This window comes from Microtus oregoni, unplaced genomic scaffold (assembly GCF_018167655.1).
Source record: "Microtus oregoni isolate MIOR12 unplaced genomic scaffold, Mior012 000095F_ref0000231, whole genome shotgun sequence".
NCBI classification, from domain to species: domain Eukaryota; kingdom Metazoa; phylum Chordata; class Mammalia; order Rodentia; family Cricetidae; genus Microtus; species Microtus oregoni.
The window spans coordinates 1,859,506-1,885,122 of record NW_024544708.1 but is presented as its reverse complement, the minus strand read 5'-3'; the positions used below and the strand labels follow the sequence as shown (position 1 = coordinate 1,885,122).

Genomic DNA, 25,617 nt, shown 5'->3' with positions numbered 1-25,617 from the left:
CACAAAACTGACGTAATTGGGTGATAGAGACAAGTGAGGCATGGCCAGGACTTCAGGGCTCATGAGAGATGCTACTTAGCAAACATCTCCCCCCATAAAATCATACAGGTTCATCTACCATCGCTCCAGACCAATGCTGGCATGATCTGTAATGACAGATGGGGCAGAGGGGGTGCGGTACTGAATGATGGGGTTATTCCTAACAGAATTTCCCATTTTGTATTTCCTCAGTAGCTCCTCCCCCTTTGCCTCTGCTTCCTTTTCATATATACAGTATGTTCACATTTCCTTTTCTCCATTCTTTTTTAAAATTTATTATTTATTTTGAGATTCAGCGTGTCTGCTTTAAAACCATCTTTCTTGATGGTTTTCTGAATGGCTCAAATGAGAGAGGAAGGTTTTTGTTGTTTATTGAAACGCATCAACAAACAGCACTTTTTTAAGGTATTAAAAAATCATAATGAGCTGTCAATCAGAGGATGCTTAAAATGAGTGCAAGATACCCTAGTCTGCACCTGCATTTCAAATGTCTTCAGGAGATGGGGGCGAAAAATAATTTTGCATACATTCAGATAGGCATTGCCTGTAGTTTGTTATAGACGTCACAAGGCAGGTATTTTTAAATAGTCCATGAAAAATTGGGCTCAGCTATTTTACGAATTGTTATTTGAGCCGATAACTAATCTCTTTGACATTAACATCTTTAATAAACATTTGAGCAATATCTGCATGCAGAGAATTGGCTAGAACTAAGACATCATTTCTATTCATTAGGCTTATATTTTCTCAATAACCTAATTTTGTCTTTCATAAGATATTAATGCTTTTGGAAGTCTTACTCTTAATCCTATTAATTCCTAAGCTACCCTTTAAAAGTGCATGAAGCAATATGCAAAGGCTGTCAATTTCACTGAATTATACATTGAAATGCTGAGGGAAAATCTGCGAATCTCAGAGCTGCCCATAAGGCACAGCTTCGTCAGAAAATGTTCTGGAATGAAATAAAATGCCAGGGACAGGGTTGGGATTGGTTCCTGTGGCTCTGCAGTCTTGTCTCGGCTCACTGGCACTGTACCAGGTGATGACTGCTCGGCTGGGCACGCATGTCTACTTGCTTTGGACCATGGGCCTATGCTTAAGAGCGGCTGTGGTTCAGTGGCTGTTGGTATCGTGTTTTTGTGGTGGATCTTTGATAATCAAGCTGGGTAGAAAGCTCAGCCCAAGGAAAAGCAGCACTGGGGCCCCGAAGAAAAGAACCATGAGTGGCCCGGAGTGAGGTCCGGAATGTTGCTTGATTTGCATAGGTTCCAGGAGATAAATGGTGATCGCAATCCTCTAAGACTAGTCCCAAGGTTGTGGGAGTAACTACTTTCTCTCTGGCGTTAAGGCCTACTCCATGAAATGAAACCCACATCCGGCCCTGGGAGAGTAGGCCAGAACCTGAGACTGCACAGACATGGGCCTAGAGGAAAAACAAACACTTAAAGTGTTGCCATGGGAACGTGACAGCGAGATGACTCCTAATGACATTCTGCTGTCCTCAGAGACCAGTGCCTTGCTCGGCCATCATCAGAGAAGCTTCCTCCTTCAGGAGAAGGGAAGTACCACTGAGACCCACTACTAGACCATATGCAGAGAGTGAGAAACTTTGGAGCATTCGGTCCTAACCAGGATGTCTTCACCAGGGAGCTTAGAAGATTTTAAGTCTGGAGGGGATGTACGCCCACAAGGAAACCATGTCTTCCAGACACATACGAATCTACAAACACTGGCAGCATGCAAGGGGCTTGCACAGGTTCAAGCCAGATGTGGGCCCAGGGCTGCAAGGGGGATGTGGACATGTGCTCCCCCTCCTAACCAAGTTTTCTGTAACTGACACCGCTTACGGAGGACAAATTCGTTTTTTCAAGTGGAGTCTCACACATTTAAGGGTAGGCCCTATGCCTAGTAATAGTTGCTCAACACAGACTCAATGGTATTTTTGTCTCATGTTGCTTTGTTTGGATGATTTTTATTTTATTGTTCTTTTGCTCATATATTTTGTTTTCCATTTTTATGTGTACATTTTTTTTTTAAGAAAGAGAGAAAGGAAGGGCACAGAGTTGGGTGGGTGAGGGTGTGGGGATGATCTGAGGGAGGCTCAGAGGGGGGAGTATGATCAGAATACATTTTATGAAAAAATTTTCTTAATTAAAAAAAAGAAAAAATACGAAATCATCAACCACACGCATTATCTCCTCCAAAATTTGGCACCAAGGTTTGTAATGTCGGCTTATCTCCTTACCGCTATCATTTCCCACCCAGTGTGGGGTGCACACCGCTTGAATCATAAAAAGCTTCACAGTGCTCACGCTGGAGCCTGGGACTTGGATACTAGTCTATGAAACTGTAGTGTGTTGTCCCGAGAGTCGGTAAAGTAGAGGCCTATCTTTCTTAAAACCGACAACACACTGAGAAAGCAGAGAGGAATCACCTTTGTCTGGACACTGTGCAGGTGTAAGCACTGTTAAAATCTCTATACAGTAAGTAGGGGCACAATTAATAAAGACACAACACTCTAGTTCCAGATTAGATGGTTATCAAACATGAACTCATTCTCCAGACAAGGAATTGATGAAGAACATATCCCAAGGCTGAGAAATCTACTCCTATGTATCTCTGTTTCTATCGCGAGGAATCATATTCTTCAACAATGACCCCAAGCTTATTTTCCTAACATGAAAAAGCAACCCAATCTTATTTCTCCCTCCATACCTACATACCACATCTGCACACCACACCTATACACCACACCTGCACACGACACCTGCAAACCATACCTGCACATGACACCTACACACACCTGCATACTATACCTGCTCACCACACCTGCACACACCTGCATACTATACCTGCTCACCACACCTGCACACCACACCTACACACACCTGCATACCACACCTGCACACCATACCTACACACACCTGCATACCACACCTGCACACTATACCTGCTCACCACACCTGCACACCACACCTGTGCACGACACTTGCACATGACACCTGCACACCACACCTGCATACATGCTCAATGAGCAGTATACTATTCTGAGCTAAATTTTCTGAAGTTAGAAAGTTCCCTCTGGTTTGAGAGTGAGTTTCTAGAAGAACTACTAATGATGAAAGCTGAGGAAGAGGAGAATCCTGCATTCTACATATGGTGGGAGGATATCCTGGTCCCAGAAAATCCCCTTGCAGGTGTCCCCTGGGGCACTTATGACAGCAGCGTGTGCTCTGGGATGATGAGACTACGGGAGCAGTTACAGCCAGGACAACAGTGTCTCGTTACTTCTGTCGACTCTTTACAACTTTACTTCACTGTTTGGATCAACCCGTGGCCTTAAGTGAAGACGTGTTTCCCAAGACAGCTACAGAACTTGGATTTGACATAGGACTCGGTATCAGAGAAACGATTGAGCAGGAGGAGGGGAAAGACAGCCTGTGGCCAATGCACGCTTCTGCATGAGGAAATATAATATGGAATGGTTTTCCTTCCCGCTGAACACATTCACCAGCAGCTGGGAAAACACCTGTGGATGCCCCATCTGGGCCTGATCCTAGACATGTCGAGGATCCAGGCAGCTTGTTTAATAGACTGCCAGGCGGCACACAGCCCAGGCTTACCTCATACTCCTCCTTGAAACCATATCCCTCAGCACACTTCATCTGAGTGATGTGTTGGAGGAGGTCTGCCACACGGATAGCCGGGTGAAGCTGCCCTGTCTGGTAAGGCACGTCAGTAGCCTCACGCTTCTTGTACGTGTGGGACTGCACTAGGCTGCTGGTGTCGCTGGCCATTGTGTGGGTCTCATCTAGAAAGGAAGATGAAGGAGAAAAGGAGGGTGAGCCAGCAGGCTGAGTCAGGATCATGGGATGCTAACAAGCTAGCTACCGACATCCCTCCACCCTAGGATGGCTCAGCCAGAAACCATAGGCGACAGGTTCATAGGTTTAAATGGGGCTGGCAATACTGCTCGGAATGAGGCGGGAATCTTTGCTCTTACAAAGCAGTCCAAACGAGATATTGCTTCTGCGAAGCTTGTCAACAGGAGCCTTCCAGCATTTCAGTGGTAAAATTGGTAGAAGTTTCAATCTGAAACTTTCTCAAGACCTGGTGCAAAACCCAGGCTTGTTCACGTCCAATCGTCAGCTAATTCATTTGTGTAATGAAATAAATAAACTCTACAAATGTTCTGTGAGCAAAAGAAAAGTGCACAAAATGGTTTGGCATATAAAGCTAGCAATGCGGATGGGTGCTTGGGACAAGAAATTAGAGGAGAGAGAAAAACTAAGAGGGGACCTGGTTTGGGGATAATGTTTTGATGAGTCACTTTGCATGCTCTGGGATCAGAAAGCTTAACGAAATACTGTGGGCCAACGCATCACACACAGAATGTTCTACGACAGCAAACATGCAGGCCAGCACAGGGTAGCACACTGGCTCCCTCAAGTCTATGGGTAAGACACAAACACCCCACACTCCCTCCGCAGCTTCTCCAAGGGGTGAGTTGGGGAACTTACCATTGATTGGCACTTTTAAGCGGATACATATCAGGAGAAGAGAGGAGGAGAAAAAGGAAACAGGACATAAGCAACGGTACTTGTGGAGAGAGAGCTACAGGTACTTCTACTGTGTGCTTTAGGTCTTCCAGTTAGAGTTTCTATTCAGAGGTGGTCAGAGGGCAAAGCCTTAACCCTCCCATCATGGTAGGATGGGGTTGTTTCATTGAAGTACTCAGTAAGAAAAAGGGAGGCTAAAATTAGTATATAATTGCTTTTCATCCCCCATGAACCAAGAAATAACTAAATAAAGGCGATTTGTGGTCAGCTCATTTGTTATCGAAATTTCTTCAACAAAGCCAATCACATTGTACTAGAAAATTAATGTCAAGATTTGGCCAAACAAGCCTAAAGAGGCTCGGTTTTAATGGGTGATGACTAGTGAATTAGATTAATAAATTGCAGAAACGTTAGCTATTGAAAGTGTCTGAGGCACATGTGCTCAATTAAGAATTTCATCTTCTACGAGTTAACTCCTTAAGATGCTGAATCCCTTTAAGTTGCTTCATGAACCAGGAAGGCTTTTATGAAATCACAATGCTAAAAAAAATCATTTGCAAGGAGATATCAAATCAATTCCATGTATAAATAATAGAAATATAGGAAAAAAGATGGGATTGTTTGGGAATTCACGTTATGTAGTAAACAGGGATTTCAGCTATAGTTGGTGTTAATTTTTTGTTTGTTTGTTGTTGTTGCCGTTCTACTTAAAGGCTTAGTCTCAGGAATGTGGTGAGCTGGGCCTGTCCTGCAACCCTGCTCTGTCTGAATCGCAAAGCCCCTGGGGATGCATGGTATGAAGGGTGGCACACAGGTGTGGAGCTATGTCGCTGTGGCTGAAATGGCACCCCAACCACTACAAGGCGGCTAAAGACACAGAAAACAAAAGAAAAAAGGGTGGTAAGCTGATTTTAATGATTTGTTTTTTTGTTTTTGTTTTTTTTTTTCATTTGGATTTGCTTTGAAATTTAGCAATGTCTCTGTTCCCATCTTAATAGTCACCAATACCCCCCTGGAAATTTGCATCTCAGATCTGCTTATTGGCAACCGCCAAGAGTTAGCAGCTGGGAGGCAGGATCCCTGCCGAGGGACTCAATCCACTGGGCTCTTAGTTCTCTAGGAGAGAGCTCTGTTCTGGATAAATACTAAAAGAAATGGAACATTAATTAGTTTCCCCTCTGTGCCTCTCTTGTTCTCGTGGTTTTATACTTTGTGTGGTGAATACAATGAAATTTGCCTTTCACTGTGGCTGAGCAAGACATTGCCTACAGGACTCGGTCTTCTCAAGGGGGCTTTCCAGCCCCTGGTGATGCTCTGATCCCAGGTCTGGAGTTTTAAGGCCATGGAACGACAGTTGCTGCCAAAGTTGTGTATACTTCCCCACTGCGCGATGATACTTGGGCCTCATTTCTAAGATGGAACACCTCTTCAGGTATTTACGTACCACTCTTCCTCCCAGAAAGAGCTGCTGTCCAGCAGACAACAGGGGAAATAGAGAGTCCTGTACCATAGTGGTTAGGAAACTGGGGGACCTCTCCTGCTTGACATTTCTGACCCTACTAAAACGAGCCATCAATCGGCTTTCTCTGACTGACTGAAATGACTTATTACTGGTAAACAATATCCCATATGTCATCTGCTTCCTATATTAAAAAAATTACCCACCAATAACTTTCTAAAGTTAAAAACAATGTCTTAGATGAAAGTATCAGAAAGGAAGGTTTCTTAATAACAGTCCTGATGATTTTCTGAGAATTAATTTTTAAATTAATTTAATTAGTTATTATAAAATTAATTTGATAGTCATTAATGAATTAGTTGAAAAACACTGGCTTGGAACGGATGCTGTATGTCTGAGATGGAGGAGGATCAATCGCTTATTATCTACCATCTGAGGTAAAGATATACTTAAATGCTCCTTGAAAACTGGGCCCTTCCAAGTGAAAATGAAACACTAAGGCACTAGAGCGTTGTTTCTGTCACCAGTCTCCCAACGAAATAGCCCTTCTTGTCTTGGTGTGACCTGCAACTGCTTCCGTCCCTGCAACACACAGCTCATCTCCCCGTGGCTTCAAGGGATAACCTCACTGATCCGATTCCAGCAACAGACAGATGCACAGTGCACCAGACCAGGGCCCTCTACCATGCTTTCCAAGTGCTGCCACGGATCTTGCTGGTTTCTGCTACACAGATTATACCAGAAAATAGTGATCTGTGTGTGCATTTGGCGGACTTAGCTTTTCTCGCACCATTTTGAAACTTGAATTGACAGTTCGAGTCATGTTCTCTCAGAAAAGAAGCCCAAGCAATTTCAAAGGATGTCATTAATGTTCCTAATAATAAGGCAGTGGCTTTGAAGAAATGATATTTGTCTAATAGGCTTATCTTTCCCTGCTGTGAAATCTAAATGTGTTTTTCCTTTTAACAACACACGCTTCAACCATCCCTACCCACAGTTCCTCCTGAATCAGAATATCCATAGAGGAACACAGGATGTGAACGCCACAGCACACGAAGACACCACAACTTTCGCCTATCCTATAACTTCCCAAATGTCCCTGCATGGAGATCAGAACGTCACTGTGCGTGAAATGAGCCCGTGTCCCTCACCTGTGAGAAGGATTTAAAGCAGAGTGCCCCCCCCTTTACAGTTGCTCAAACTCTATTTCGTGGGGGCTGTACCGGGCCTCAGAATAATACTTCAAATCCTCTGTCCCATACCTTAATCTCAGTTCATTTTTGTTCCTTAGGCAACCAACTTGCTTCAGCCTAACGGACTCGGGTATGGAAACGAGAATTACCCTCTCCCAGAAAAGGGGCAACACTGAGAACTGAGGGGCACAGTGGGGAGCCCTGGCTGGGGACTGAGGCCTAGCGAAGAGAGTCAGGAAGAGGAGGCTGAAGATGAAGCTCTGGCTACAAGAACTGTTATTATACCTGGAAGTGGCTTTTGGTGTGCTCCTTTCCGCACGGTTAGTAGGAGAAAGAGAACACAGCCAGGACACACTCAGGTTACTTAAGCGTCTCAAATGCCACAGCAGCCCATGCTTGTTTGCTTATCACGGACAGGGAATGTCCTTTCTCCTCGCCTTCCTTAAGCTGTACGAGAGGAACTCCCCCCCCCCCCCCCGGCCTTGTAACCCCCTGCTGGGAATATCTCATACTTCAAATGCATTCTGCCCCATTGGGCTAACATTCTAGCTCATTTCTTGTGACATCCAACACGTAATAAACCATTCGATGATAAAGCGCCCTCCCGCCCTCCCGCCATTCCGCTGTTCAGAACATCAGTTCCGTTAACAGTTCCACTGTGTGACTGACAGGCTGCTGGGGGGTGCCCTAGGCAGACGGGCAGGAGGTCGAGACCCCACTGCGATCACTATACTGTATAACATAGGGGGGCATCATTAGGAAAATGCTGTTTTTGAAACTGGCAATTCTAATGCTCAGAGAGATAAGTGAAAATAACGAGAAGCTATTTCCACTTTTATGACTGTCATGTCGGGCAGAATTCAGCTCTCGGAAGTACACAGCTGAGTGATGACGTGTCATTTGTCTTCCCCTGGGATCAGAACTAACATTAAATCTGAGCACAGACAGGAAAAGCCCTGGAGCTGGGATTGCTCACTGAAACCTTTCAGGATCACCATACCCCAGCATGCAGCAAATCCTTCCTACCCGTGGAGACTTCGCAGGAAGACTCATCACCCTGCCCCATGCTCCTAGCCCCATCCCATCCCCATGCACCGTTAACACTCCAGTCTCCTCTAGAGTGAGGCTGGTTTTTCCTCAGTCACTCCTGAAATAAACTCTGGGTAAGGAGATTATTCTCACCTAAAATTGCAGTTGGCACAAATGCGTCTGTCATACATCGTAAGCGGGGCAGTGCAGAGAAAAGTAAAAAGAGAAAGAACAGTAAATGGTTTATACACAGTCCCCAGTTTCCCCAGGAAAGCCACAGGAAGCCTTGCAAAAAAAGGCCAAGCGCTGCCAAAGCTGGTAAGGATGCGAGCCGGCAGAGAGGCTGTTACCTGGGTAATAGGAATTCGGCACCGACGTGCTCAGCGTGTTTGTTTTCATCGTGAAGGAGGACGGTGAAGACACAGCTGTGGATAAAAGAAAGGTTGGTCAGAGGCCATGGATAGGTTGAGTTCAGAAGGTAGGACACTCTGGAATCATGGGAACTACCACCCTATGTGATGGGAGACCGTTCATCCAGCGCCTGGCAGTCACTGAAGTTCCCACGGCAAACACCGCCATTCTCAGCGGTCTCTGGGTTGTTAGCCTCATCCTTTCTGGGGAAAAAGCCCTTCTGATCAGATCAAGACTTTTCTCATCCTATGATGGAGAATGTCTACAAATGGCCACCAGATCGAATAGGGAACTCCTCTGACTGGGGCCTTGGCCCTTGCGGTGGTGCTTCTGCTCTGAGCTGAAGTTTGCCACTAAAAGCTGTGTGAACAAGTCACATGGTTCCTGAAGAACAGCGCTAATAGTGGTGGTGATTTGTGCTATATTGGAAATAAAATTTTTTTCCTCCGTGATGCTCTTTAAGTCTTTAAATACTTAAAAAAAAAAGAAAGAAAAACGCTTCTATTTCTTTGAATTATTTCTCTGAAGGACACATGACCACACTGTCCCTTTGTCTCCATAGCTAAGAGGGGAACTCAAACCCTTTGATTCCGCTGAAGACTAACTTTGCCATTTTAAAGGCAGTATGCTCATTCTCCTCTACATCTTAACTGATTTGTAATATAAAAACACCATTTTGTCAAAGCACAATGACTGATGTGTGCCCATGCCTATGCTTCTAAATAAGTGATTTATCTGATGCTGGGTTCCCACGGAGATACATCCACGACCGCATCATCTTACCAATGGGCAGTGCTGCGGATCCTTGCGATTCCTCAGGTTGAAATTATTTTGATGATGTGTTAATGTATTTTAGTTGTTAGAAGCAGCTCCCGCTGTAAAGGGAAGTTGCCTTTGCATCACGTTCATATCTTCAAATGGCAAATAGGCCAATGGCAGAGGGAGGAATCCCGGCTGCCTCTCTCATCTGATCGTTTCTCTAAAACAGAAGGGCCACCTTTATATGTGATTTTGGCTAAGTTGCCAGGAATTCCGTAATCAGTGGGAACAAGAACTAAAGAAATCGTACGCCTATAAACTGCTCGGGCAGAGAGCACGAGGCCTCTTTCTCACCTGCAGACACTTTTCTGTGCTTGGCAAAAGTGTGCAAGACAGATACAAAATAATTATGTTTATTTCCACTTTTGTGTTAAGCTATGTTTGTCTTTATTCACACTGAGGTCATTCTCACTTCCCATATTCTATATTCCCCTCTTTATGATGTATTAAAGAGGAAGGCGCAACTCATATTTGCTGTGGTGGGCAGATTATTCTCCACTCCTAAAAATGAATTCTGGTTTACTTTTAAATTCTTCGGTCTCATTTTTCTTACAGTCTCGTTTTAAAAAGCGACCCACCCTACAGCTTCTAGAACTTTCTGAGTGATATCTTACAGAGATGTGTATATGCATGTCACATGCGTGTGCACATGTAGACCTGTGTGTGTATGTGTCTGTGTGTTATACCCCAGGGTGTCTGTGTAAACTCTCCTAGGGTTGCTTCCCTGGTAGCTTTTATTAAAAGGGAATTAAGAGAGTATTAGAAAAAAAATGTTTACCACTGGGGATTCCTGTCAGTGAAACTTTAAGAGACCTCTCATGGCTAACAGGGCAGGAGGGAACAATTTCTTCTGCTGGGTTTATTAACAGGACGGTCAACAGATTCCAAACACTGGGTCAGCCAGAGAGGCTTCCGTGGCAAGCCCCGGCATCTTTGCATGCCTACAGATACAGAGCTGCAAGGAACTAACTGCCCAGTCACACTTCCTGACCAGAGTGATGCTCCGGAGCCCTAAGGTTAAAACTTGAAACATCCATAACTGTTTTGGTTCCTGTTCTTGGAGCGGGTCACTTCAAGAAAATGTATTCCTGAGGAAACTGACTGTGGAATAGAAGTTTGGAGCATGGATGGGTGGCCCTGGAAAGTGGAGAACACACCTGAACACGCTCTTCCTTCTTTCCTCTTTTTTTTTCTCTTCTGGGGGCTTCACATAGTTTCACACATGCTAGGTGGGTGTCCCGCTCCGAGCTGTGCCCCAGCCCTGTGTGGCTCCCGATACACTGATGCTCAGAGAGCAGCCCCTACTGTACAAACGCCAACTCTGTGCGTGCTCAAAAATTTGTGTTTTTTTTTCCTAATTCTAATTCATAACAAACAAAGGCAGGGTACTTTAATTTGGAGCTATGCACACTATGTATCTTTTTTTTCTTAGTGAAAAAATAAGTAACTTCTGTTTCAACAAAGTCATGACAATCTCACCCAAAATGTGAAGGAGTTAGCTATGACGACACACCAGTTTCTGCGCCCTCCACTGAATGGCAGAGAAGGGTAGAGAGAGGGTGGTGGCCAGGAACCCAACCTGCCCTCCCAGTGAGTCAGAGTTGTGCCTGCTGCAAGCAAGCCTAGCAAGCCCGGGATGCAGAGAGAACACGCAAACATGGGAAGAAAAGGCGGGACAATGGTAGCCACTATCAATGGAAGAAGTCACCTGCAAAAGCTAAGTGAGTGGAAAAGGCACACGAGGCTCCTGAGCAGACAGGAGAGCATATCACGGTCCTAAGAGCGGAAAGGCTGGCAGTCCAGCATCCTCTAGCCAAAAGGCATGGTCAGGTGGCCAGCACACACTGTCCAACGCACCAGTGACCCCTTAGACCGCATCTCCATGCTCCTCACGGTCATGAGCCCTACCAGCATTTCTGTGCGTTGTTTCGGTCCTAACAGTGCTGTCCTACCCACCTGCTGAGGACATCCTAATCATACGGCAGGGACCAGGGATGTCTGTATGTATGGATTTCACGCCGAGAAACCCTATGTTTGGACTTGATGAGGGTGCTCCAGAAACCACAAAATCAGGCCCAACTGTGGTGTGTACCACTGGTCACTGACAACACTGTCAGGGATGGAAAAGCTGCTCCTTTGTACTTCATATCATCAGTTGAATTGATCTCTGGAAATGCTGCCTGTACTGGGATCACAGGTGGTGGCACAGGTAGGCATTGGTTGAGCTGAGTGGCCCACCTGATGCGCAGCTTCAGAGACACTGAAGCATATTTTAATTTATTAATTGCTACTAATTGCCCTATAATAAAGGCAGAACCTGTCAGCTGAACAAACAATTAACTTGTTACTGCCATTTAATGACCTGTTTCGGCAACAGACTTCCCTGGTGCAATTCCACACCTGGCTTGCTTACAAATGGGATCTAAGTAACAACAATAGGAGCGAGGGGAGCAGGTGCAGCCTCAGCCACTACCGGGTAGCCTTTGTGTCAAGGTTCCCAAAGAACTGAAAGACATTTCACTGCGGGTCCCTGGGCTCACTGCCCTAGGCCCTAGCATCTTTAGAAAAACACGTTCCCTTAGCAACTCCAGGCACAGAGACTGGAAGACAGTTTTGTGTAAGTATGCTGTAAGCGGATTTGGGGTTTTAATCTCACAGAGCGACTGGAACCCGGTCTAGCCCAACAGGCACAGTGAAAGCCATGCATTGTGCACACTTACATCTCCCATTGAGGTTGTGTGTGTCCATGAATGAAAAGGCCTCATCGCAGTTGGTGCCTTGCTCAGCATAGCTCTTGTCCATAGAATTCACCATCACAGTCATCTCCTGCCGGGTGCTGCTCATGGTCTCCTTCCGCTTCTTGGCCAGTTTCCTTGGGACAAAGAGGTCAGTTATGTAGACGTGCATGTGGACGGAAGACAGAGTCATGGTACAAGGACTGACTCTACCAAACCAGTCGTCCCTCTTGCATTGACTTATATGCTTTACCCATGAGAGGTACCCTGGCAGCTGTAGACAGAGAAATAGAAAACAGCTACTACCTCTCTTAACAACAGCAACAGCAGCAGCAGCAGCAACAGCAACAGTGGTAACAACAGCAACAGCAGAAACAGCAACAGCAGCAACAACAGCAATAGCAGAAATAGCAATAGCAGCAACAGTGATATCAACAGCAATAGCAGCAGCAGCAACAACAGCAACAGTGGTAACAACAGCAACAGCAGCAGCAGCAACAACAGCAACAGTGGTAACAACAGCAACAGCAGAAACAGCAACAGCAGCAACAACAGCAATAGCAGAAACAGCAACAGCAGCAACAACAACAATAGCAGAAACAGCAGCAACAGCAGCAACACTGATAGCAACAGCAGCAGCAACAGCAACAGTGATAACAACAGCAACAGCAGCAGCAGCAACAACAGCAACAGTGGTAACAACAGCAACAGCAGCAGCAGCAACAACAGCAACAGTGGTAACAACAGCAACAGCAGCAGCAGCAACAACAGCAACAGTGGTAACAACAGCAACAGCAGTAGCAGCAACAACAGCAACAGTGATAACAACAGCAACAGCAGCAACAGCAACAGTGGTAACAACAGCAACAGCAGAAACAGCAACAGCAGCAACAACAGCAATAGCAGAAACAGCAACAACAGCAATAGCAGAAACAGCAGCAACAGCAGCAACAGTGGTAACAACAGCAACAGCAGAAACAGCAACAGCAGCAACAACAGCAATAGCAGAAACAGCAACAGTGGTAACAACAGCAACAGCAGAAACAGCAACAGCAGCAACAACAGCAATAGCAGAAACAGCAACTGCAGCAACAGTGATAACAACAGCAACAGCAGCAGCAACAACAACAGCAACAGCAGAAACAACAGCAACAGCAACAAGAGCAACAGAAGAAACAGCAACAGCAGCAGCAACAACAGCAACAGCAGAAACAGAAACAACAGCAACAACAGCTGTAAGCAGCAGCCACAAGAGCAACAGCAATAACAGCAGAAACAGTAACAGCAACAGCAGCAGCAACAGTAACAATAACAACAGCAACAACAAACAGACGATGCTTCCTACAATGAGCTAACCCCAAATAACCAATGGCCCTCGGATATCCGTCACTGTCATAGAATTACTAGTTTCTTACCAAATAATTGTCTGAGACACAGTGTCAAAGAGCAGATTCTAATAAATATCTGCCAAGCAAAATTGGATACAAGTTCTCAATTTGTGACAAGGTTACACCCCGGTGAACTGCAATTATTCCATGTTGAAATGATGTTGACTATAACCAACCTAACTTCCAGCAGGGTTAAGTTCTCAGTGGAAGGAAACACAAAGAGTCCCCGAACAGGGATCCAGGCTTTTGTAAAGTACTCACTAACCACAGATACCCATTATTTAAAGTGACAGCTACCTACATGAAAGTCCAATGGGAAATGACATAAAAAGCAGATAAAACACACTTCTGCAGATCTTATCACCAGAGTTCTGTACCTAAGACAGACAAAGATGGAATTTAAAACCCAGGGGAAAATGATACATTGAGTGAGAAAGTATCAGAAGATACAAAGCCTGCCATGGAAGTCTCTCCTAGAAGACCAGAACAATGGCAGGGTCAATGCACATGCTAACAAGGAAGAGGGGGAATCTTCCTGGGGTTTCACCACACACAGAATCCTAGGAAGAAAGTCAGCCTCCGCCAGGGATGAGCTTCTTGCCCAGTGCAGTGTAGTCAGCCTTGAAACCATATATACACAATGAAAACGAACACAGCAGGTTGAATGTATCTATTTGTGCAAACACGCATACATGTATAAATAATAACCAAAGAAAAAGAGGCTAGCAACTTCAGAGTGGAGAGACATGCAAGTGACTGGTGGAAGGGAGGGGAGGGGGTAAGATATATAAAACATTCTTTAAAGGAAAGAAAAAAGAAGAGAAAATATTTTTCCTAAGTACCTACTACCATTTAAAACAGGAAAATAGCAGTTATTTCTAGTACATCATTCAGACACTGATCCACCTAGGACATGGCAGAATTGAAATGAACCACATAATCACAACCACGCCCATGGCAGGTGATTGCTAATGCAACAGAGGGTGCTGGAACAGGAGACCATATGGATAATCTTTATTATCATTTCTAAATGATGCATAATCTAAATGCTTTCTTGCCTGTAGTTATAATCATCTTTTAATTCTATACTTTGAAGGAATAACAGCCCCAAGATTAACTTGCCCTTTTAATTGTTAAAAGTTGGTGAGACAAAAGACATTTATTTAAGACAGATGAGCAAAAATCACATATAATGTCTCCTGGAGGAGAAGCGATGAGGCCTGTAAGAGGCAAGTCAGTCAGTCTGACCTCTCAGCACCCTCTTGGGTGGGGTGCAGACATGACCATTTCGTGAGCCCTTCCCAGCCAGCTGCACTGTGCGGGAGCCGGCGTCTAGGCCTGCCTGCTGTAATCAGCTGCTCTGGCCACTGTACCTCCATCTTAATGTTGCTGTCTCAACACCATAGTTCCTATATAGCATTCTTAGGCCAGGTCTTCCTTGGAACACTGAAGTGGAGGACTGAGAATCTTGGCTTCATAATTCAGACAAAATACTCACATTGGGTGTAAATTTCTTTGATATACTTTGGGTTAATTTATGCAGATAGATGCTTTACCATTGTCCTTTAGTTAGACTTAAAAGAGTGGCATAGTCAATTCTTGCAGACTCCCTCGTATCTTTGCTTGTTTGGATTCCTCTAAAAAGATCACAAAACAACAGCTCACGGCCTGACTTTTCCCTTTCCAATTCTTTATATGTATGAACCAATTCTGGACTCCCACACTAAACATTTCATTACTGATTTTCAGGTACAAAGGAACCGCTTTAAGGATTCACGAGTAATGCTCAGATTGAATGGAGTTCGCATCAGAAACCCACAATTTGATGCTCATAGCTGTTAGGCAAGTCCTTTTAGTCCATGAACCTTTTTTCAAAACACAGCCAGCTCTCAATGTCCCCAGCCAGTCTCCCGTCATTGGCTCTGTGCTTTATCTGTGTTTTAGCATCCAACACAAACATCTTGTGCCAGGTAGGTAGCATAAGTGACAAAAGACAGGTTCAGAAAATAAGGGTTGTAAGTACTGGAGACAAGGAGGGGAAGCAGACTCGGCTCTATCAATGGCTGTCCATGGGAGCCGCAAGTTTCAGAAGCCCACAAGCCAGATTTTCTGTCAACTCAGGGTTTAAACGTTGACAAATATCTTAGTTAGGGTTACTATTGCTGCAATAAAAACACCATGGCCAAAAGCAATCTGGAGAGAAAAGGGTTTATTTGGCTTACACTTATATATCAATGCTTACCACCAAGGGAAGTCAGGATAAGAACTCAAACAGGGCAGGATCCTGGAGACAGGAGTGGTGTGGGAGGTCCTTTTGTCTATGTGTTGCTTTTATTGGTAAATGAATAAAGAAACTTGCTTGGCCTATAGCAAGGTAGAACTTAGGTGGAAAGCTAGGTTGAATGCTGGGAGAAAGAGGGTGGAGTCAAAGAGAAGCCATGTAGCCAGATAGACACCGAACCTTGCCAGTAATCCACAACCACGTGGCAACACACAGATTAACAGAAATGGGTTGAATTAAGATGCAAAAGCTAGCCACTAAGAAGCTAGAGCTAATAGGCCAAGCAGTGATTTAATACAGGTTCTGTGTGATTATTTCGGTAGTCTGGGCGGCCAGGAAACAAACAAGTGGCCTTACTACGACACAGGAGCTGATGCAGAGACCTTAGAGGGCTGCTGCTTACTGGCTTGCTCTCCTTATAGAACCCAGGACCACCAGCATAGGAAGGGCACCACCCACAATGAGTTGGACCCTCCCCCATCAATCATTAATTTAAAAACATTGCTCCGCAGCAGTGGTTCTCAACCTTTTTAACCCTGAGACCCTTTTAATACAATTCCTCACGTTACCGTGATCCCCAATCATAAAATTACTTTGTTGCTACTTCTGAAGCATATTGTTGCTACTATTATGAATTGCAATTTAAGTATCTGCTATGCAGCATTATCTTCTATTTGACCCCTGTGGGGGTCACGACCTATATAGGCTGGGAACCACTGCTGTTTAGTCTTGCCTACAGTCCAATCTTATAGAGGCAATGTCTCAACTGAGGTCTCTCCTTTCAGATAACGCTAGCTCATGTCAAGTTGATATAAAACTAGGCACCACAGGAAATAATTAAAATGTAAAATAAAACACTGGCCCAAAGAAAGCTCATCAGTTGTCACTGGTGCCATCCTCATGTAGTAAGAGCACTGGGAGGCTTAACTCTGTTAGAAGGGAAAGGAGTAGGAACTGACGCTTCCCACATTGCCAGAAAACGCCCGCACCCTGCATGTGTTATCTGATTTGATCCTGGCAACCACGGGAGACTTATTTTTCATTCTTACTTTGCAAATGAGAGAATCAGTTTTCAGGAAAGCCACACGTTCAAATGGTAGAACCGAGCCAGGGCCTAGAACTTTCTGTCTAGTTCTGCAACCAGTGAGGCGCGCCTTGTACGTTGTCAAAGGGCCTTCAGGCATGAACACAAACACACACACACCCCAGATGTAAACCCTGTGTGCTGAGAAGAAGACCCACACAATGGACTGCACAGTGAGTGCTATTGGCATGCAAAAATGTTTATGAATGTAATCAGTCACCATCGTGGGTAACAACTCATTGAGTCAAAGTAGGCTCCTTAGTATGAGAGATATGAACTGACACTAGGGTCTTTTATGTGGCAGAGAGGTGCCTGCCAACACTCCCAAGTGGTTGAGAAAGTTTAGATTCGGAACTGAAGTTCACTTATGACTGGACAACTTGATCTCTCCTCGTTCTCATCTCTGTCTCTCTGTCTCTGTTTGCTATCTCCACCCCCCCCCTCGTGCTACAGATGTGTGATTTTCAAGTTGAAAATCATGAGAAAAACTTTCTGAACTTAATTTCTTGCATGGAGAGAAACTCCTTAACTGGAAACAATTTCCTTTATACCCGTATCTAAAGATGAGTAAATTTGTTTTTCATCATAATGTCTAGAGAATGGTTTGTCTGAAACATTGTAATTGCCAATCTCCAAACCTGTGCTATATGAATCTCAAAGATCCTTCATAATTAAAAGAAGAAGAAAGAACGGCTCCTATCAATATCGATAAATAGATGATTTGGAAAAAAAATGAGATAACGGTCTGGAGAGTTTCCTGATAGTGGGAAGGAGGCAAAAGTCACCACTCTCTCCAAACAACAAGCAAATCAGGCAACCTGACTCTTTCAGATGGGTGGGAGGGGTGAGGACACAGGGAACCACTGTCCCAGAAGCAGGGTGACCCTGGGCAGATGTGCAATTCACAACTTAAAGTAGTGAAAGTGCGTGTGCAAAAATGCCTGTGAAACCAAATTAACACATTTAAATAAATGACATTTAATTAATAGCGAGATGCATTGTCATGAGCATACAGCCGGGGTTCTAGTGTGGACAGGGTCTAAGGGCTCAAATGTAATCCCTATGGTATGATAGGATGGGGAAGAGAGAACTCAGCAGTGGAATATTTGAAACATTAATGACTAAGCATTTCCTAAAGCTAAGAGCAGATACCAAAGTTCACATTAAAGAAATCCAGGGAACACCAAAAGGGGTAAGTCCAAAACATCTACAGTGAAGCCGACCACATTCTGATAGCAGAGAAGAAACGGAAGCAAAGAGAATTTTATTTATTTATTTATTATCTATACAATATTCTGTCTGTGTGTATGTCTGCAGGCCAGAAGAGGGCACCAGACATCATTACAGATGGTTGTGAGCCACCATGTGGTTGCCAGGAATTGAACTCAGGACCTTTGGAAGAGCAGGCAATGCTCTTAACCACTGAGCCATCTCTCCAGCCCCAGCAAAGAGAATCTTAAAAGAAGCAGAAGGGGCAAGGATGCTTCCCAACAAGAACAACAAAACGAGGGCTACATCAAATTTCCCAGAAACCACTTGAATAACAGTGGAGTTCGGTAAAATCATCAACATGGCAAAGAGAACATGACAAACCTACAATGCTATCAAGTTATCCTTTAGAAGCGGGGAAATAAACCTTGGAAGACACGAAAAAGTTATTGAGTTCCCAGGCTCAATATGTGTGCAGCAAGTACACACACGTGCACGTGAACACACATGCACACACACACACACACACACACACACACACACACACACTTCCCACAAGATTGAGGGCTGGTGGAAGAGAGGTCATGAATGTCAGGATCCATCACAGGCCCTGAGTGACCGAATTGAATCATCAAGGCTGGGCAGATGGCATTTCCTGTTTCTGGAATCAGAAAGATGGCCTCTTTTGAAGCTAACCCTGGTGATCCTGAGGATAGCTGCACAGCCACTTTTGTAAAGTGGTCCCCTCTAGAGAGAAGATTTGCCATAAAAAGTGGGGCATAAATCGTTTGCTATACTGAGTCTAAAAAGGACTTAGCGGTGAGCAAACGTATTAACAAACTGATTTGCTGCTAGAACTCAGCCAGGATTGGCATCCCCAGCGCCTTCCTAGCAGCACGGGTATCTTCGCATATGATATCATTGCCTTCCTCCTTAAAGAGGATGAGGTGCCAGCTAGTGCATTCATGTAGCAGGATGCCTTTGGTCAGCTGACGTCAGAGTTTGGTGGCTTATGAAGTGATGATTGAATCCATCTTCCCTCACCTGGAGTCACCTGGTCTAAGTCAGTCACAAGAGCCCTGTGCACATTGCTGATGCCTCAGTAAACATGCAGGACTCTGAAAACCAAGTTATGGATACCCTAAGGGTCTAGCCTTAGATAAGAGGTTACAGAGAACAGGCTATACTGATAGCCATGATTTGTGTCTCATGTTCTTTAGCTATGGTGCACATGGCTGATTGACAGGCTCAACACTCTAAAACAGAGCCCCAGCGTAGCGTGCCTACTATGGGGGCGGGGTGGGAGGCATCTCCAACATGGACAAGAGGGTGGCGACCGAGGACCTCATATCGCTTGGCCTGCAGACCCCGCCCCAGAACAGCAGTGTGTTAGCATCTGGTTGTGAGAATGACCAGTGAGACTGGCAGAAACTCTGTATTACTGGCAGTCATGGACACATGACATTTTAGGGTTTCAAGACCCAGTCAGGATCTCCAAATGGGCAGCTGGCATGACTCTGCCATCTGCAGGACAGCGAGAAAGAGTAGGGAAAAGGAGACACTGGAAACTTGCTTCCTTGTCATCACCATTTTTTGCTTTAATAGAGTTGGTGATGCTGTCTGCTTTTGCTATTTCACTCCATTCTTAACCAAAGCTTCTCTTTAAGTGACTTATTATGGAGAAACTGTCACGTGAACTTAAAGGAAAGGGTGGGGGAAATACACATAGTGCCTCGCAGAAAACTACAATCATGAATGTGGAAAAAGAAATCTTAGAAGGAAAATGATATAAATCATACATTTGGATGTACCTAAAAAGGAAAAAACGTCAGAGAAGACATAATCGAGGTTATAATCATATCTTTTACGAATTCTTAATTAATCTATCAGATAAAAGTTTGTTAAAAAAACAACAACAGAGTACCGCAGCTACTGCTGAAGGATAAGAAAGATTTAAGAGAGATATGAGGGAAGGAAATGAAAGTGCACTTTGCCATTGGAGGGACACCTTATACCCACAAAGCAGAAGAAAGTGATCCGAAGGCAGACTGGCAGCAGCTGTAAGTGCCTAGCATATTGGGGATAATCAAGGGACAAAGATGCTGAGAAGAGAAAGTGGAAGAACACAAAATGCTCCACATAACGTAGAAAGAGAAGAGCGGGAGACAAACTATATACAAACAAAGAAAGCGCAAGGTAATAAACCCAAAATGGTAAAAATATGCTAGCTCTTAAATATGCTAAATATGCTTAAATATGATAAATATGCTTAAATATGCTAGTACTTATCAATGATCAATTGAAATGCCAACGTCTGCACCTTTAAGCTGAAAGACAGACACTATCAAGGTAGACTTTTAAAAAAAGACCCAACTTAATATCATCTACAGGAAACTTACCATATGTATAAAGATCCAAACAGATTAAAAGTAAAGGGATGAAGAAAGACACACCAAGCCACAAGAGCCAACAGAAAATCAGAAAGAGCAGCATTAGATCCGACATGACCCTCCAAAGAAAGGAAAGTCACCATGGGTTGGAGGAGGCACTGCATTAAAACAAAACGGCACACTCTCAAAACAGACTTAAAATGTTCATGCTATGTTGTCAATACCATGCCTATATACAAGTCAAAGAATGATGAACTACGAGGAAAAACAGATGAAGTCACTCATATAGTTAAGACCTACATCCTTCCGTTAGCAGTGGGCAGATCAAATAGGTAGGACATCACTGAGGGCATTCTTCCGTCCAGCAGCACAACCAATTGGCTGGATTTAATGGACACTATTAGAATATTCCACACAGCAACACTAGAACATATATCCCCTTCAAACTCATAGGTCATCTTCACAGATGTAGAATATATTTGAGTCCATAAAACACACCTTACAGTTTTTTGTTTTTGTTTTTGTTTTTTTTTTTTACAAAAAAAAGAAAATATGCAATGTATATTGTCAGATGAAATTTTTTTTTGGGGGGGTTTTCAAGACAGGGTTTCTTTGTGGTTTGGAGCCTGTCCTGGAACTAGTTCTGTAGACCAGGCTGGTCTCAAGCTCACAAAGATCCACCTGCCTCTGCCTCCCAAGTGCTGGGATTAAAGGCGTGTGCCACCACCGCCCGGCTTGTCAGATGAAATTCTACAACAGAAAGATGGCTGAAAATTCCCAAACATTGGAAGATTAAAAAACAAAACCTGTTAAAGCCTTCATTTCCAGCATGGATGGTAGAGAAACCTTTAAGAAGTGGGGTCTAGTGAAAGATCATCGGAGGCCATTCTCGAAGGAGCCTATGAGATGGTGTCTCTTCTCTCTCTTTGCCTCTCAAGTACCATGAGGGAGATGATTTTGCTCCACGGTGCTCTCCCCATTGTGACCTGCCACGACCACAGGCCCCAGGGCAATGAGCCCACCTGAGCACATCCAAACTGTGAGCCTGCACAAAGTATCATTTTTCTATGAGGAGTCTCTCAGATAGTTTGTCACAGTACAGGAAAACGGAATAACACACAGCTTAAAGATTATAGTACTGTTTGGGGAAAAATCAGAGCGGGGGAAGACGACGGTCATCATAGGTCTGTAAGTGCAGATAGGAATGAAGGAGAGAGAGGAGAGCAATGAGGGAGGTTCTCAGAGGGAAGGGACAGTTGTCATACACCAGGCTCACCAAATAGGAGGGAACTGGAAACGAGAAAACACTTCCTAGCACACCATCATCGGCAGGCAGGTGCCAATCACAACCGATAAAGAAAACCCAGTGAAGAATGACCTTGTTGGGGGAACGTCCTGTGGAGGAGCTGGGGGGCAAATGGCGGCCACCTAGCTGAACAAAGTAGAAGAGAAAGTTCCCTCTCTGTAACTGTGCTGGGCGGTCTGTGGTATGGATGTTTGCTACAGATAACAGTGGGCTCGAAGGGGGAAGAACTCTGCCATGCTTATGTCTGGCTGTCACTCAGAAAGGAGAGTTCACCACCTATTCCCTCTCTGTGACGCAGGTGCTACCCCCCCCCCCCCCCCCCCGGGAGAGGCTAGAAAAGCCCGTAGGCCCGACCTGGACCTCAGCCCAGGGAAAGGCTGTCTTTAAAGTAATCTTTCAATTAAATACGACAGAGGAGGCAAAACTTAACAGAAATGGAAATCACATACAGATAGAAGAATAAAAGAACAAATGGCTTTCTGGTCCTGGCTTGTATAATTATGTGTGTGCTTAGATTTAATTAAATCTGGGGTAGAAGCTGGAACTCAGAAGTATTTAATTTTTCTCACAGTAGGGATGAAACAGCTATTGGTTGGGCCCAAGCTGAACAAACCTAAATGAAGAAGGACAGATCTGTTCCAACTACCACATCGTGTTGTTTTCAAAGTTAAATGTGAAGGAACGGAATCCACAGTGGTCTGGTAACTAATTATTTCGACTTGACTAGCACTGCAACAGCTGATAGAAACACAAAGGAAACTAATTATTACAGAAGCCGTGGATTCTGAAAAGATATGCATTTATTAACTCCTGAAACACCCCAGTGAAGACACGGCTCTCTTTAACCCCACCATATAGGGAAGGCAACTGAGGATCCAGCATGATGAGCTGCCCAGGGCAGGGTAACTTTTGGCATGTGGCATCATACTCACCTGTAGAGACACATACATGCATCTCTAAAACCATCACTGGTTCACAGCTAATCACACTGGTTGCTTCAGTCTGGACACATTTAAATACAGGCTAACCTCTGCCCTACAGAGCTCCTGGGTTTAGCTGAGGTAGAAACTCCTGTCTACCACCATTAAGTGTACCTCACTGAAGTTCATTCAGTCTCCCTCTCCTGGACACCATGCTGTGCAGAGAAGCCTTTAGGTTCCAACTGACTATGGACAGACAAGTATCTTTCCTGAAGAATAGTTTTGTTCCCAGACAAGCCAGAGTTTTTATGTTGGGCTTCTGCCATATGTATCTCTTGACCATGGGATGAGACAAAACAACAGGCTGAAAAAAATACTCAAAACGAGATGCATAATTTCAGTACCATGCATGCGACTGGAGGACGCCATGTTGAGTGGCCAAAGCAAGAACAGAAAGACAAACAGCACATGCTCTCAGACATATATATGTGAAAGCTGAGAAAGCTAATCCCAGAAGCAAGCCAGTAGCTTCCATAGTCAGGGAAAGTGAGAGGGAGTCGGGTGGGAAAAGGTAGGTCATTGGGTAGAGCAGTGTGTCGGGATAAAAGGAATAACTCCTAATATTTACAGAACAGTGGGAGAACTATGGTCAACATCAATTAATTGTATTTTCAAGAGTAGAAATGATTTTAACGCTCCTAACACGAAAGAAGAAAAATGACTGGATTGATGAATATTTCAATTATTCTGATCTGATTATTTCATAAAATATACATATACTGAAACGTCAGAGTTCTTTGCTAAGGGCCTTTGCAGCCTTTCTTCTAGACCATCGCCATTCCTTGATGACATCGGCCAGATCTGCAGAACTAGTCTCTAGCAGGGATGGCCACCATCAGTGGCCACACAAAGCTGGGACTCAGGAACTCCATAGTCACCAAACTTGGCTAGGATTAAGAGTGAGCAATAGCAACCAAAAAGATGAATGCTCACCCAGTGAAGATTAAACCAGTTATCTAAACCAGGAAATATTTTAAACATCATAATAGCAGATTACAGATCCTAGCACAAAATCTCAAACTGAAAGAGCCAAGGCAATTTGCCTTCTCAAGAAGCCATCAACCCTATTGCAATAGGCCCAAGGAAATGCAATTTAGAAATTATGGAAATGTTCAAGGACCTTAAAGAAGATATGGATAAATTACTCAGTGAAGATCATGAAAATAGAATCTGTGAAAGCGAAAAGAATGAAAACTATTAAAAATATTAAAGTGGAATTTAACAAAGAATTTTTTTTTTCTTTTTGGTTTTTCGAGACAGGGTTTCTCTGTGGTTTTGGAGCCTGTCCTGGAACTAGCTCTTGTAGACCAGGCTGGTCTCGAACTCACAGAGATCCGCCTGCCTCTGCCTCCCGAGTGCTGGGATTAAAGGCATGCGCCACCACCGCCCGGCTTAACAAAGAATTTATTAACATATTTTTAATAAAATCATAGAAGAAAATTTCTCCGACCTAAACATGGAGGTGCCTATCAAGGTACTAGAAGCACACAGAATGCCAAATAGACAAGACAAGAAAAGAAATTATTCACAACACATAATAATTAGTACACTAACTGTAACAAACAACAACAACAACAACAACAAAAAAGCTACAAGGGAAAAAAGACAAAGTCACATAGAAATGCAAGCCCACTACAATAATATTTTCAGTGGGGATCCTGAAAACCAGAAGGACCTGGAAAGATGTTTTATGAACTCAGAGACCACAGACACCACGTATCATAGGTGAGATTACTATACCCAGCAAAACTATCAATCACAATAGACAGAGAAAGAAAATATTTCACGAGAAAAACAAATTTAAGCAATTTCTACCCACCAATCCAGTTCTATAGAAGGTACTAGAAGGAAAGCGTCAGTCTGTACAAAGAATAAGCATTCCAGAACAACAAATCAAGGGGGGCGGGATTCATTTCACAACAACACAATACTAGGAATCAACAGCACTGCTCATCAATAACTCTCAATATCCATGGTCTCAACTTCCCCCCAAAAAGACAAAGACTAACAGATTTGATTAGAGAACAGGATCCATCCAAGAAACACACTGTACAATCGAGGATGGATATCAACTCAGGGTAAAAGGATTAAAAAAAGTTATTCTAAGCAAATGGACCCAAGAAGTAATGAGATGTAATTTTAGTATCTGACTAGATAGATTTCAAACCAAAACAAATCAGAAGAGATAGAGAAGGATACTAGATATTCATTAAAGGAAAAATCCACCAAGAAAGTATTGTATTTTAAAGCCTTATGCACCCAAACAGGGGCTTCTGAGTTCATAAGTGTAGAAACATTACTGTAGCTAAAGCCACACATCAAACCTCACATACTGATAGTGAGTGACTTCAATTCCCCACTCTCAAAAATAGATCAGTCATCAAGACAAAAACAAAAAACAAAAAGCAAAGAAATACGGGAGATAAATAATGTCATAAATCAAAAGGTCCCAACAGATAGTTACAAAACATTCTATCAGAACACTACAGGAATATAGTTTCTTCTCAGCAGTTCATGGAATGTTCTTCAAAATTGAAAACATGTTAGGAAATTAAGAAAGTCTTAACAAATATAAGAAAGGTGAAATAACATTCTGAGACCTATCTAATCACCGTCTGTTAAAGCTGGAAATCAATAATCACAGAAACAATGGAATGTAAACAAACTCATGGAAACTGAACAACTCAGTACTGAAAGAAAAATAGGCCAAGAAAGAAACGAAAACTTTATAGAAT

General features: G+C 43.8%; 1 protein-coding gene across 9 annotated transcripts in view; it reads right to left on the bottom strand.

Annotated features, from left to right (window-relative positions):
- The window catches only part of LOC121442760 (receptor-type tyrosine-protein phosphatase mu), a 695,160-nt gene that overhangs the window by 135,044 nt on the left and 534,499 nt on the right, over positions 1 to 25,617 (bottom strand). For 5 of the 9 annotated variants that reach the window (XM_041644372.1, XM_041644376.1, XM_041644378.1 and 2 more), the window contains 5 exons: positions 12,230 to 12,381; positions 8,630 to 8,704; positions 8,433 to 8,459; positions 4,560 to 4,571; positions 3,663 to 3,850 (listed from right to left, as the gene is read on the bottom strand). In XM_041644372.1, coding sequence (XP_041500306.1) covers positions 3,663 to 3,850; positions 4,560 to 4,571; positions 8,433 to 8,459; positions 8,630 to 8,704; positions 12,230 to 12,381 — 454 coding nt within the window. The remainder of the gene's footprint in view (positions 1 to 3,662; positions 3,851 to 4,559; positions 4,572 to 8,432; positions 8,460 to 8,629; positions 8,705 to 12,229; positions 12,382 to 25,617) is intronic. The other 4 variants (XM_041644374.1, XM_041644379.1, XM_041644381.1 and 1 more) reach the window with 2 other exon arrangements.